This window comes from Merops nubicus, unplaced genomic scaffold (assembly GCF_000691845.1).
Source record: "Merops nubicus isolate BGI_N331 unplaced genomic scaffold, ASM69184v1 scaffold9484, whole genome shotgun sequence".
Lineage (NCBI taxonomy): Eukaryota > Metazoa > Chordata > Aves > Coraciiformes > Meropidae > Merops > Merops nubicus.
In genome coordinates, this window is record NW_008604883.1 from 19,824 (window position 1) to 35,378 (window position 15,555).

At 39.3% G+C, this 15,555-nt stretch overlaps 1 protein-coding gene across 1 annotated transcript in view; it reads right to left on the reverse strand.

Annotated features, from left to right (window-relative positions):
• Positions 1-1,670: 1,670 nt before the first annotated feature.
• The window catches only part of RAPGEF2 (Rap guanine nucleotide exchange factor (GEF) 2), a 70,484-nt gene continuing 56,599 nt past the window's right edge, over positions 1,671-15,555 (reverse strand). Inside the window, exons 19-24 of the mRNA XM_008939165.1 lie at positions 14,569-14,754; positions 12,655-12,807; positions 9,992-10,217; positions 7,847-8,406; positions 4,997-5,302; positions 1,671-3,782 (exon numbers count right to left, since the gene is read on the reverse strand). Of these exons, the coding sequence (XP_008937413.1) occupies positions 3,757-3,782; positions 4,997-5,302; positions 7,847-8,406; positions 9,992-10,217; positions 12,655-12,807; positions 14,569-14,754 (1,457 nt within the window). The 3' untranslated portion in view covers positions 1,671-3,756. The remainder of the gene's footprint in view (positions 3,783-4,996; positions 5,303-7,846; positions 8,407-9,991; positions 10,218-12,654; positions 12,808-14,568; positions 14,755-15,555) is intronic.

Genomic DNA, 15,555 nt, shown 5'->3' on the forward strand with positions numbered 1-15,555 from the left:
AAAATGATCTGAGGGCTGGAGCAGCTCTGCTGTGAGGACAGGCTGAGAGAGTTGGGGCTGTTCAGCCTGGAGAAGAGGAGGCTCCGGGGGGACCTTATAGGGACCTTTCAGTACCTGAAAGGGGACTACAAGAAAGCAGAGGAGGGACTATTGACAAGGGTTTGTAGTGACAGGATGAGGGGTAATGGCTTTAAGCTAGAAAAGGTTAGATTCAGGTTAGACATCAGGAAAAAGTTCTTCAGTGTGAAGGTGATAGATCCCTGGAATAGGTTGCCCAGACAGGTGGTGGAGGCCCCATCATTGGGGACATTCAAGATCAGGCTGGATGAAGCTCTGAGTAGCATCATCTAGCTGGAGATGTCCCTGCTTGTGGCGGGGGTGTTGGACTAGATGACCTTTGGAGGTCCCTTCCAGCCCAGACATTCTAGGATTCTACACATGTACTAGAACAACTATTAAATCTGTTTCAGAAGAAGTCATACCATAGCAAGGCCTTTCCTTCTCTTGAATCAGTTGCCATGTGAAGCGTTCTTTATCTCCCAAATCACAATGAATTAAGCCATGTCTATTGGACAATGAGTGTTGAGGATGTCTCTACATATCGTGCTCTAAAAATATTAATTACCAGAGGGAGGCATAGACAGGAGGATAGGGAATGCTGCTTAATTCAATACTATATCAAGCATGATACTGAAAAAATTTGACAAATGTGCAAATGGTTCACATACCTCACAAGCTGATAAGAGGAATTATTTCCCCAGCAATGCACCTTTAGTATTACTGAAGGACAAACTTGCAGGTAAGATATGGAAAAAACATACAGTCATTCTACTCATGTCAGAATGAATGGGGGTTCTGTAGCTTCTTGAAATGTACCCAACAAGTATTAGCCACAGATTCACAGAGAGTAGTTCCACACACATACACACCATACAAATGTAATAGAGTCCCTATTTTCTTTCCTTAAAGTGCTAAAGATTCTAGTCATAAAAAGAGAATTTTACAAGTCCCCTATTTCCAGTGATTTTTAGTGTTCTTATGATTGTATTTCAGGTGTGGAATGTTTCCAGAGGTACGTTAGAAGACTTAAATCTAGACATAGCATTTTGTTGCTTGTCTTTGCAATGAACTAATAATGTCAGATTTGGAAATAACACTTATCAAGTATTCTAAAGCTAAATGGCATACAGCTGCTAATGGCTTTAGCGGTGACACTTTAACTCAGTCTTCTACATACTACTGAAAATATTGAACCTAACCTCTGGGAAAAAAAAAATCGAAATCAAAAATCGAATCAAAAGAAATTGAATCAATGTCAACTTTTATTGCTAGGGATTCTATTGAGTGATCTTTATTACTTGAAATAGCTTCTTCAGCAAAAACTCAAGATGGCTCACTTTCCAAACTTCTCCCTACCCAAATGTTAAGACACGCATTCCTTCCTTTTACACCATTCAGAATATAAACCCAACACAATCTTTCCTTTAAAACTGTTTACATTCTTTATATAGCCAAGGCCATACCTATATTCTGTTTTGGGCATCTCAAATGCTTCTGCTGGGGACACACATCAACTCAGTCATTCTCATTCAGCAGTACACACCCCAAACTTTTCAAAAATCACCATCAGCACAATTGTATATTAAGAAAAACTCCACACCAGTGGTTTGCCCACATCACTTGGCAATGTCCCTTTAATATTAATACACAGAGAAGTAAAATTTTTTTCATAAATTTGTTCAAGTATGTGGAACATGTAAAATGCATAAGAATCAATATGGACTTCATTAATGTTATATTTATTTATTTTCCAGCTTCATACAAACTGGATGTAGAAGCATAAACATAGTACATTTCTACCATTTTCAACAAAAATATAACCAATATGTACAATTATTGTATTAAAAATACAAAAGGGATACAGACTCCACCAATGTCTTTCTAAAAGACATACAGGTACAAGTAGTATCAAAAGTATGAGGAAATCACCAGTTAATTGTACATTCTGCACTTGACATCACAGAGCGAACTGAGATTAGCAGTCCTATGGTCTACAATTACTTAATGCTTATATAACATTTGTGCAACTTGTGATAGAGCTAGGATTCTGTATTTCTATATGCACGAGGTCCATAGCCTTGAGAATAAAACTGGCAAATGCATATTACATGTAAAATTACAATGTGATATATAAGCAAATAGACAAAAGCTATGATTACAGGAGAGAGAATTAAATAAAGCACTGACATTTGTTTGATACAGTGAAAAAACACTGCAATTTGATCTTTAAAAGTTGAAGCTATTTACGTTTATCTACTGATCAATATGATCAGCTGAGTTCAATGGAAAAAAAAATAAAATCCAAGACCAGCAGTTCCTCACATTTGAGTACTACTCGGATTGGCAGCCTTCACTTCTCCGGAGTCTGTGCAAAAACAACACAAAAATAGAGGGGAGGGTCATTTCAGTCATTATAGGGTTAATAGCAGCTGTGAGCAGGTGGTTGCTACACGTTGGCCTTCTCTACACATGCAGTGTTCCACGAAGCCATTAACAGTTGTGACTATTTCTGCATTGCAAAGGCTGGCAAATCTAAACGTGTTATTTTTCATTACTTAAAGGCTCGTTTATCCCCTAATGCCAGAGTCAATAGATGGAGGTTATTAGATCAGTACTAACAGCCAACACGAGCTGTGACATCCCAATTTGCCTTCGCTGCAGTGTTATCCAGTTAATTTTCCTTTTAATAGAACTACGATAGAGTAAAAAGAAAAAAAATAAGATCTGTAACTTAAAGGTGGGGTTGCCATCTGTCTCACTGGACTAGGACACTCTCTCTCTCAGTATGCCACCCTGTATCCCACAAGGCACAGCTCTGAGAGACACAGTGTCCTCTTCTACCACCAGCCCGCTGCAAGCACGTGCTCCTGCATCTACACCAGACCCGGCGGAGGATGCCATCAATGCCAACACTGACAAACTTCTGCAGGTTCCAGGGTGGGGCACATGAAGAGTGAAGCGAGATGGTCAGGGGAAGGCTGCATCCCATCACCTCTGCCTTCCCTCCTGCCCTGCTCAGCCACACGATAGCAGTATCTCCTCCAGGAGCTCAGGCTGGCAACCCTAACCTACAGGTATGAAATAATACTGTAATTGCTAAGCGGATGCAGTATTTGATCTCTGAAATGCAAACATACAAAATCTCAACAAAGGCATTGTAAACAAGCAAATAAGCACTGCCTCCTTGAAGCATCTCAACGCATTTTTCTCTTTGTAGGTTAAAGGCCAAATGTAATTTGACAACTAGCTTATCTCATTATCCCAACGAGACTAAGTGCTAGGATTGTGATTAAAATCTAAAAGGAAGATTAAAAACAAAACCAAAACACAACCCTTCCAGGCATTGGGAAGTGCAGCCAGAGTTAATCATCCTGATGTGATGATCTTGGAATTTGGAATGATACTGTGTGATGTGGCAGACAGCGACAGTGGTAGCTTGGAGATTGCTGCACTGTGCATTTCAAGCAACACAGTTTGAAAAGTGCCAGGGCGATTTCTTCACAGTATTTCACATGCAAGGGGAGAGGGGACAGAAGGGGGAGGGGCGGAGGAAGAAGCCCCATGCTGCTTTAAGGCAGGGAAGGAGGCAAATAGGTCCACCATCCTTTAACTAGAGTTCCAAGGCTCCTATTCTAGGGACGTCTTCTTGTGCTCTCCTTTAAGGTGGCTCACTCTGGATCCAGAAAAGCCCAAGTGTTAGACAGCAGAGACTTGTTCATCTTCTGCAAACACAACAGGATAGGGGAAAATAGAATTTAGTTCATGTAGACTGCTAATGAATGAAATAACCTGTGCTGTGCTCACAAGTTTTCCATTTCATTGCACAAGGTATGTATTTTAAAACACTCTAAGTATCTGTACATTTCAGGTCTCGTGAGAAGCATTCCTTTGTAATTTTGTTCTCAAAGAAAATAAGACAATTACTGTAACTGAGCTAGATGCAACTCCTAAGCCCGAGGAACACAACAGCTACTCCTAGATATCCAATAGCTTCATAAAGCCATCTTACATTTTTCCCTGAATATATCCGTGAATTATTTAAATACAGACTGCATTAAAATTGAGTGAGGCTCTAGTCATCATTGGTAGAAACAATTAAAATTCTCTGTCGTGGTAATTCTCAAAGTCTGCAGCAATTCAATTAAGGTAGGCTTCATTTTTTTTTTCCCATCATGTTTCACTGCAGAGTTCATCCTGCACTTAAGACCTTAGTAACTAAGCAGTTCGGGAGGGAAGGAGAACTTTGGCCTTTCTATCATTAAGCAAAACAAAGCATTCAAATGTGTGATTTGGGCACTGCTCTGCCTAAATCGTGAGCACCTAGCCCTCAAGATGCAAAACAGCTACATTTGCATTCTACAGAAACACACTGTAGTTGAGCCAAAGCATAAAGATGCAGACACATTTGGGCAAGCAAGGCAGAAAAAGAACAGTGGGCTTGATATGTGAAGCAGTTGGTGTGGAAGACCCAGTGTCCACGGTGTAAGAGTTTCAAAGTAGTGATTAACCAAATTAACCTGACCAGCGATGCTCTATGGTGTGGAAGAGCAGGTATTTTATAGACTGGGACACTTTTTGGACCATTAAAGTACATGATTAGTGCCAAACATTCATTAGGCATGCTGGATACCTTCAGGGCAGGCAGAGCTGTACCTGGTGAATGCAGGCACCTCTGGAGAAGCTGCCTAAGCCAACTGCTTGGTTGTCCAAGATTCAGTTGGATCTACATTCCAAATTGTAAACCATATTTAGAATGAACTGAATTCCTCCACTTCCAAAAAGTTAACAAATAGCAAGTTGTGCAAGATGGAAGACAGCTCAAATTATGGCAAGAATTTCTATGGCAGAACACATTTGCATAATTTGCTCTGTGTCTGTGAAAGGATTGGCCTTTTTTGCATGCAGCACACTCAAAATTTAACAATTAGAAATTTACCATCTTCCTCTGTGGAAAACCCTTGAGACGGATAGTGAGCAAGACGTGGATCTGACTCATTTGGTTTATGCCACTGAGGTTTGTTCACGGGTCTGCTAGTTGAATGGCCATGTGACTGCTGCTGTGGAGATGATGTCCCATGAGTCTCACATGTCCGTGCCACCATCCTAGACCTCTGAAGTGCTATATTGTAATCTGGAGGCTTTCTGGCTGGATGGGAACCACCTTCTGCAAACTCAGCAATAGGTATTCCTACATAACCAGGAGGAGTTGGAGGTGGTTCTCGGTATCGACCCTCTTTTCGTGCTGCAGGAAGAACAACAGTATAAGGGACAGTATGAGGAAAACTGTTCTAGGAAAATAAACAATGAAAATTAAACAAACATCAACCAACTCAACAGTCCAGGAGAAGAAAATCTGAAGGACAAAGTTAATCACCATACTGTAGAAAATGAAGTCTTGGAAAATAAACCATGCCAGAAAGTGTAGCATATACAACATACACAGGATATAGCTGTTCTTCCAGTAGTGAAGCACTAGTCTCCTAAAATTCACCAAACTACATGAGGAATTTGTTCAAGCGGCAACTGAAGCTGTTTTATCAATTGTATAGAGTAAAAAGTACATTGATCAAAGTAACCCTGAAGAATCACGAGTCCAGAGAAGTGGCAAACATCAGGAATATTGGCGTCTCCCCAAACACATCGGTATCTTAACGCTGAAGATGGGCTTTGTACCTAAGAGCTCATCTCTTTTCTTTTTAGCATCTGGGGAGGGTGAGGTGGGTAGGGAAGGAAAGCAGCTGATATAAGATTTGTAGGAAGAAATAATGTCAGTTAATGAGACATAAGCTACTATTCCAAAACATAAGGAAGAAATGTAGGCTTCACCTTCATACTTTCTGTATTCACTACTGCCCACTGCTCTTACAGCCATATTCTCTGCAAAATTAAAACTCAAAAGTATGCCTGTAAGAACAACGATTTAATATGATTTTACATAGGAGATGGAAAGACCACCACCTACTTAGTGGGTCTCATTGAGGTGTAACTGTTCACCTGAACAAGGTTTAACTCTGGGTGTATTTAGAAGTTCTCTCTTGCAGTGAACTTCAAGGGAGGAAACAGCGATTAAGAATTTTAAACATCTGCAGGGACACACAGCAGATACACATGATTCTCTGTTTTGCAGATATGTATTTAAAGAAGTCAGCTGAGACTTTGATGCTGAACATTTTTTGTGGGTCTAGCCCTTTAACACATGACAACTTTCAGTACAGAGGCAAACACAGCAAGAAAAACCACGGACACAGACAGTTTACTCTCCACAGCTTGTCATACACTGTATATGCTTGCACAAGCAGTGATGACAACATCACCCTGCATTACACAGCATGGAATTGACTGAAAGGGCAGTACAAGCTTAAAATGGAACACTGCTACCTGGATGGGAGATTTTATAGACTAAAACTAAAGTCTTAGTACTGCAACAACAACAACAAAAAATTTTCCAAAAGAATTTAAGTATTTTTCTTTGACCAATTGTTTTAACTAAGCAAAGTAGCATGAAGAAGTTTCTGAGAAATTTTATTCAAAGGTTTCTGAAAAGTAATTTTGATGCAGAAGAAATTCTGTAGAAAAATTCTTCTTAAATACTGCAAGAGATCGATGTCTATTCAGTGCAAAAGAACCATGTAAAAGTAGTGGCTGCTGTTGGACAGTGACATGCAGAGTTACATTTGCAGGATAGTACCAAAGTGTATGGAATTGTGCGGTTTGAATATTCAGGTCTCTCTGAGGCTCTCTCAAGTGTTTAAAAATGTAGTGGTGAGTATTGCCTTGAGCAGCAAGTTTGGAAGCATGCTTGCTCCACATTCTGGTGAACACCAGGGGTATCAAAGACTAATATTAGAGAGTGGCATGAATTTGAACTTGGTGAGTCCTGAACTGAACAGCTTCTTCCTCGTCACAGCTGAGGGATTCAGATCTGCACCCAAGCTTTGAGGCAATGGGCCATTACTAAGCAACATACTTGGGCAGAAAATGGAAAAGCCGTTTATCACAGTGGTCTCAGCATGACCTCAATCTGGCAGACTTTTTCAGATGTGTCAGTGCAAAATGGCTTTTGGGCAGTACTTCATATTAACCTGAAGAAAGGCAAAGTGAGGGGGAATGAAAGGAATGAAATGCAGAGCTCATGGAGGACCCAAGGACTGGGAGGAGCAGAAAGAATAGTATGAGAAAAATGTTAAGCTCTGCCAAAAACACCTTCATATTAATTTATATACTATCTGATATTTCTTTTGTTGAATGACTACAAATATATTTCAGCTCTAACTACTTAGGAACTCCTGCAGTTTCAGTAGTCCCCCCAAAATCTCAGTTGGTATTCAAGCACAAAGTCATCCCACTTTGAGAAGTAACAAACATTCACAATTATCAGACAAGTCATACAGATGATAAAGTAAAACACTTCTAAAAAAAAAAAAAAACCAGGCCACATTTATTAAGATTTCTAAATATAGAATCTGGAGCCTTACTGTGAAGAGAAATTCACAATTCAGAACAGGCATCTAAATACATCAATCTCTCAAACACACTGTCCAGCATCTGAGCTAGTTTTTTGATGTATGGCATGCTCTCCTGAAACACAAAGGCACTGCCAGAACTGAGAATCAACAGTAAGTGATATTTTTCCCTAGCAATAAATGCATAGATAAAGGGGAAAATTTAAGAGGCTGCAAAATGTTCATTTTTGCTTTAAAAATAAAAATAATAATTAAAAAATCAAACTAGACAAAAGAAACGCAGGTTTAGAACAATACAAAGAACCATAAGCAAATGAACTTACCAATAAGCCCCTTTGTACTACTTGATGATACTGCCATATGAGTGGCCACGGGAGCGGGCTTGGACTCCTCTGCTGGTACAGATGTTATGCTACTGGTCTCAGCTTCAGTCGAAACATCCTTCCCACCCCTCCGCTTTATGGTACCTGTATCACCTTCTGAGTCCTCTGCCCAGTATCCTGTTGAGGATGCCCAGCTTGCTCTGGACTGTGCTTGATCAAGGCCCTCCCTACCTTGGCTTTGCCTGCCATACTTTGTGCCATGATCGGGAAACATCAGCTGGTCCATATGACTGCCCGAGGCCCAAAGTCCTGCCCCATCGCCTGAACTATCGAAGTGAGCATGTCCAAAAGGCAGAGTCTCCCAGCTTCTCTGGTGTTGTATTGTTTGTATGTTGTCATGAGAACCACTCGAACAAGAAGTCCAGCTACCACGGCCACTGTCAGCTGCATCAAGCGAAGCTCTGTCCCCCTGATCCTGTGACAGTTCTTCTGTACTAGGAGAAGAAAGCACAGTTGCTCCAGCATACAGGCCTCTGGTCTCTGACAGTGGTGCATAGGAGCTAGATGCACAATGATGAGGGTGGGAAACAAAAAAAATCCAGCGTTGGAATTGGTCATCATTTGTAAGACCCATGAAGAATTCAACAATCAAGAGAAAAGTAAACACACTGGGGGGTTGGACTAAAAGACCTTTTAAAAGGCATCTTCGAAAGCAAACCATTCTATCATTCTACGATCAAAGGTTTTGATGCAATTTGTATTAATTATTATTTGTATTAATGACTAATTAAATTCTGAGAATAGAACACTGTCCTTTCAAGATCATCCTTAATAAAACAAAACAAAAAAAAATTACTCAATAGATATGTTGAAGTCAACACTTCAATGGAATCCCTTCAAAAGGTAAAATCTTAACTTTGCAGCAGCCCTTTGAGACAAACTGCACTGACATATATAAAGGGGAAGAGACTGGTAAATGGGGTTCCTAGGGCTTTTCAAAGGATCAAAAGTTAGATTTAGCAGGAGGCGGCTGACATTCAGGTTTAGGTTTCAGCTTTTCAGATTTATTTTTTTTTTCTGCTCTAGGAATCTCTGAAAACCAACTTTTCAACATTTCTTGCAAAGAGAAATGTATTTTAACCTTAGTTTTGAAAAAACATGCTACTTTGTAGAGCGAGTATGTTCTTTGCTGCCTTTGAGCAATTAAGCAAGCCTGACACTATTACTTAGATAGCAGCAAAGAAAACCAACAAAGTGTCACTTTTGTTTAGCACCTACCCAGGCTCTTGGGATTTGCCCTTCCAGGGCAGCTTGCTATGCAGACTGGAACCCTTCTCTTCCAAATATTTAAGACATGTCATTAAAGAGTTTGCATAGCCTGGGATTCCCAAAGCTAAAGTACATTGGTTTTGGAACAGATCTGCCATCCACAGACCCCGCTGGATTACAAACCCTAAAATCATTCAGGGACTAAAGCATCCAAATAACAGCTTAGAAAAGTAAGTGGAGGCTAAATAGGAGCCAGAGCTCAAATATTTTCAGACCAAGGCTCACTGCTAGAGATTTAGAGGACTCCTCACAGCACTAGCTTCCCCACCATTACAGAAGTTAATTACCTAGAAAATGACTTATAACACCAGCAGCCAAATGTAAATTTTAGCTTGCAATTAGTGTTGACTAGAAGACATATTTGGGGTAAAATATTTTTGAGTTAGATAAATATGCACTCTCCTATGAAACAGAGTGGAAAATTACTAGCTAGTTCTGTTCTCAGCTTGATCACTAAATAATTGTATGAATAATTTCTCATCTAATTCAGTTAATTCCCCATCTAGAAAATAGGCTAGGGTACTAGTCTGCCATGAAGAGGATAATCTACAGTACTACTAAATGCGCAGATCATTAAGTTCTGCTGAGGTAAAGTCTCACTGCTGTAGACCTCAGCACACACTCAGGAGTGCAAAACCTTTTCTTGTCAGAAAATGGAGCATTATCATAAAATGCAGCATTGAAATAGGTATTTTGAGAGCAGAGGAGAAAAAAAAAATTTGAGAGAGATACCAGGAAAATTACGTGAAAAAATATACAAGCTACATGCATTATACTTTCATACAGTGTGTAAGCAAGCACAAATAAAATTCCTACCCTAAGCTGTATTGATCTGGTTCAATCATGATTCTTCTATCAATCCTTCCCACACCAAGATTTGTCTCCACGATGCTGACAGAATGCCTCTGTCTCCTCTCATCATGCAGGGAGACTGGCACAGAGTCAAAAGAGGAATTGCTGACAATACTAGATCTGGAAGAAATTTCGCTGTGACCAGAATCTGAGAAGTTATCCACCGTGCCACTAGGAGCCAAAGTATAGCCTGCAAAGGGAACATCATGTTAACCAGACTCTCTGAGAAGGCTGCTCAGTTATTGCCAGGCAGCTGGTAATACTGTTACCATAGTGAATCAAAACTACAATTACATTTACACAGAAGCAGCACTGCAGAAGATAGACACATAGGCAGAACAGTGTAACACCATCTATTTTGTCTTTTAAAAGAGGTTTAAGATTGTGGGAACACACACTACTCATGTAGAAAACAACTGCTCATCTTTCTTCTTCTCTGCCCTCCTCCTCCAAATTTAATTTTCAAATGCATCATTATACTTGTATCCACACACTATGAAATCTCACTTCTCAAAAAAACTGCCTGTGCCTAAACACTGTCTCTGAGATTGGAATGAAAGAGATGCCAAGGACAAGCTGACTGCTTAAAATGACCCAAGAGACCCTCTCATACAGGTTTTTCTGCTCTGCACAGCTACATTTCTGAGATGAACATCAGGTACAACACAACGCCCAGATGTCTGGCCTGACAGCTTATTATGCATCTTGGCCAAGAGAGGGCCAGATCTTCAAGCTTTCTTTGTGGTATCTGGTTAACTATTACATTCCAAATGGCATATGCTACCAGAATTCTACTGTAATTTGGAGGTAGCATTGACAGCCTCAGAGATAAAATCTGAAAACCATGTCACAGAGGCAAATTCCGCTTTTGTTTTAGTATTAAGCCAAATTGTGCTGAATGCCCTTGCCAGCTAAGTTAAAGGTCATTAAAGAACATACATCCACAAGAAACTGCAGTTTCCACCTTTTGTTTTCACTCTACACGTGTCAAGATGACTTCAACTGATCTACCCCAATTCACTTGCTGAGAGTACAGAATTAATGCTGCCATTTTTGTCTGAAAGAGCATACTGTTTTTGTCTGAAAGAACATAACCATTAACTTCATGTTACCATCAAACCAAGGATCTATTAAATTTATAATCATGTTTATGATTTGCTTTTTGCAAAGATACTTTTCCCACTAGGAGTCAAGTAGAGAATCCCAATTGCTTTTTCAAGAAATGCACAAGCCTGATGATATTTATATGTAAGTTCATTCTTTGCTAAGGTAGTGTTTTAGGAGGAATCATGATGATAGCTTACAAGGATTCAAGGTGATAATATAAGTATTCTCTGCTTAACATCCTCCTCCATCTCACCTTAGTAAATATCACTTCAACAGAGGTTTTGGACAGGCATTTGTACTTTCTTGCCACATTTGTCTTGCCCCTTTTCAGATCTCTGGCTTATCCAATTGGACTTATTTTTTCCCCTTTTGCTTCCATAAGCCCCAGCTATCCTAGAGGTCCTTGGTGAACTGCTTTTCTTGTTAGTGTTCTCACTTCCAAGAGGAGAGAAGAAATTGGTTAGGTTCATTAGTCTGGAGCCATAAGGCCTCAGCTGATCAGCACTGCCCTCTACCATGTTAAGAAAAGGGCTTAGCTATCATTTGATAAGAAAGTAGAAAAAGTGATACTCATGTAAGATTTCAAATCCTTATCATCCCTGTGCAGTTTGTTAAGTTATTCGTACAGGGAAATCTCCCACACACATTCATCTCTTTAGCATTCTACATTTCTCTTATGGGGACTCAACCCCAATCTTTTACCATAAAGCTATATTATGTAACTATTAAACTAAACTTCTATGATAGTCCGAAAAGAGCGTATCTTAGAACTTACCTGCAATACAGCTAGACTATCATGCTTCCAAAGGGACCTTTTTTCCTTTTTTTTTTTAAAATGAAGGAAAATGTCCCTATTTTCCATTTTGTCAATTCATAATGGGAATACATAAAATGAAACAACAAACAGGCTTAAAAAAAAAAAAAATCCCTTTGAAGTCCTACATTCACTTAAAAAGCCCAACTCTAAGAAATCACTTAAAAAGAACACCATTCCTCAAATATCCATATATATTGTTTAAATAACCAGGCTGCTATTAAAACATTGTGTATTAGTGATTTGAATCCCAAATATCTTAAGCCTGGCCTGTCATACACAGATGACATCCTTCCAGATGCATGACACAGCAAACAATTCCTCGAATATGTTAGTGTGCTCACTGATGTACAAAGATCTTAAGTTGCAATCCGCACATCCTTTCATTGGCAGGAAACACCCTGGAAATATTTTTGTAAGAAGCAGCTGCAGTGAGAGTGACCTTCTGCATCAAATCCTCTATCAGATCCGGCTATCTTCCCTGGATTTTGCTTACCAGAGGGCTTTCAGGTATCCCTGAAATCACATTCCCAGGTATCCTTTTATGCATTCCACTCTGCACTACATTTCCTGCCCTCTTACTGAACGTATGTGACAGAAAAAGGAACAGTGATATCTTATCCTGAGTGTCCAAATTCTCCCTCAGAAGTTTCCAAAAGTCTATGAGCTTCAGGGAACACGATGAGAAATATTTCATGTCTAATACCTTTCCTTGGAGAGCTCTGTGGTGAAGTGGGAGGAGAAGACAGCTGTGAAGATGCACTTGAGACTGCGTCTTCAGACTGTTTCTTGTGGCGATCCAAACTTCCCTCTTCAGATAATGAAAGAATTTTCTTTAAAGCTTGTGGGGAGTTAATGCCTTTAAATGAGAATCAATGTAGGCAAATGTAAAGTCCAGTATAAATTCATCTTTTTGTCTCACAATGCATTTATAGAGCAGACACCATACAGGAAAAAAAATAATTTTTTTTTTCCCTGTGTATTTGTGAAATTTCTGACACCGGCTTAAATGAAGCAAACATTTCAACCTACTCATGCAGGAATAAAGTGCAATATGTTAAAACAGCTGGTTTTCTGTTCTAGTCACCAAAAACAAGTACTTTATCAAAGAAAACACCATGCAGATTCCATGTTGCAGAATGCTGCCCATACCATATACAATATATAAATCAAGGATATGCATAGTAATAGTTATGGAGAAACATGAACTAAAATTATGTTTGAATACAAACACACAAAAATCTCACTGGTTAGAGAAAGTTTATATAGTAAGAACTGAAATTGTTCTCCTATTTCTTTTCTATTCAGAGTACCCTAGAAGGTCAAAGAAAGCTGGAAAGAAGATTAATAACTCTAGGCTTACAAAACAAGGCCATCCTGCAGCTGCCTTCTTCCCCCCTCTAATTTTTGAGAACTACGTCTGCACCAGCTTATTTTGGGAAACTAAAAAGTAAAAACATCCTGAAGATGATGTATGATGTAAAGATCTAGGGCATCAAGAACTCTTTTTCTCAGGCAACATTTCTTCACCTTACTCTTCCCTCTCCCCTTAAAAATCCACCCTGGGAGAGTCTTAAAAGTGAAGACGGAGCTTCTCTGACAGTTTTGCCAGTGTTTGTTGTAGAGGTTACTTTCAACTATTCTACAGAATTTATCTTTGATCTGTTGGATCAGAATGCTGCTATCAATAATTTACAGCTGCTCCATCAACATAACCTAGTCAGTTTTCATAAAATTTCCCACCATGAGCAAAAACAATCTATGGTGCTTCAAAGTCCTTTTAAGATTAAAATTTAATAGTAAAATCAACAAGAACTAGCTGAATATTGATTTGTTTCTTCCTCATTTTGCTGCTTCTAATGTTTCGCTAGCAGCCCAAGCAGTGCACAAGTTAAACTAGTAAAAAGTTAAATCAGAATTAAGCTCTTGTGAAATTACCATCATGCCATAGGAAGGGCCAGTTACGTTACATATACTTATTAGTAACATTGTTGTACTTTAAGTGATGTGTAAGAAGTTCTTTAATAATCAATGGACGTTATGTACGCACGCTGGGATACAGATTTGGAAGCCAGAAGCAATTCCTACAGTCTGGTTGGTGTCTTTCTGAGTGGCATGCAGGCAGCAGCGACTGAATAACAACAGTAAAACAAGTACTAGGGAGCAGAAGCCAAAGGGACAATTCTCAGTGTGAAACTGCAAGCCTACATTTAAAATAGGGCTACCTGTTTTGACAGGCCTGAATTTCACATCAAATGTTTTTGAAAAAACACCAGAATTTCTGAGGCATCTCAGATGGGTCACTAAAAAAAAAATTCAAGTTGCTAATCCCTTTGGAAGAGTTAAGCTAAGATCCCAGGGCAGATAGACAGAAACATTCATTCTTTCCAGCTGCTAATAGCTGGTAAATACTTACCCTGATTAAATTGAAAGGAAGCTATCCTAGATTCTTTCCATTTCTAGAGAAGGAAATTATGCACACACACTGCATGACCTGGCATAACTTGCATGTAATACTACTGGAAATAAATGTCTGAATCTTATTTAATTAAAAACGTCTCCCTGACATAAGCGAGCAAACTTTAGAGTATTAAACCAAACACTTCATTGTTCCACTTACCAAATGGTGGGAGGTCTTTGACTGGCACTTTCTTGCGAGATGGATAAAGAGATACAGCAGGGACCTGCAGTGCTTGGTTTACTTTATGTTGCTGCTGTTGCTGCACTTTCTGTTGGATGCCTGCCCGGGGAGCCACCGGTGACGTTTCAGATTTTCCAGATCGCTTGTCTCCTGTATTCTTGGGCACTTTGCAAGAAATGGGAGAAAGCACAGAATGACTACCAGCTAAAAATATTGTATGTGTTTTAATCTGAGCAGTGCAAAGCCCTCCCATTACTAATTAAAAGGTGCTCAAATACTCAGACAATTAATGGAGCAGGATACCTTTAGAGAGAAAGGATAAAAAGATAAGAGGGGAGATCTAACTCCATTTAAAATAAGGACATTATCAAAGAACATTTACTTTTACTCAAAATAAAGCTGTCATAAACTGCTATTATAATAGTTATCAAAAATATGACCAGAATTTATACTGGGCTATCATAAGCACTATAAGTGGTTTAGAATATAATTACTATTTTTTGCTACCCTGAAGAAAGGGAAAAGCATAAGATACAGCATTCCCTCAAGTCAAAATGAAACTGATAGCCAGCATAAGGTCCCCCTCAGCTGCAGCCAGGTACAACCCTCCAGGTGTCTCTGAAACATCTGGACGTAAGGAGGTCCCCTTTTCCTTCTCAAGACCAAGATACCCAGGTTGACAAACCCTGTCACACCAACAGCCTGAATACCTCAGAACTGTAGAGAACTTTTGATTTTTCCATACCCTTTGCATGAGCAAATCTAAAGAACCTTTGATCACTTCAGTGTGAAATCATGTGAAAGCCTTATCTCCTATATAAATGTGTCTCTACATTGTTAATCTGCAAGATGATTTCCTTAAGATTCACAGATGTTCAGTACTTGGAAATTACTAGACACTTTTCTGTCTTACTGTCTAATTATAGTTCCAAATTACTTCCTCGGAGAAGACAAAAACGTATCTTG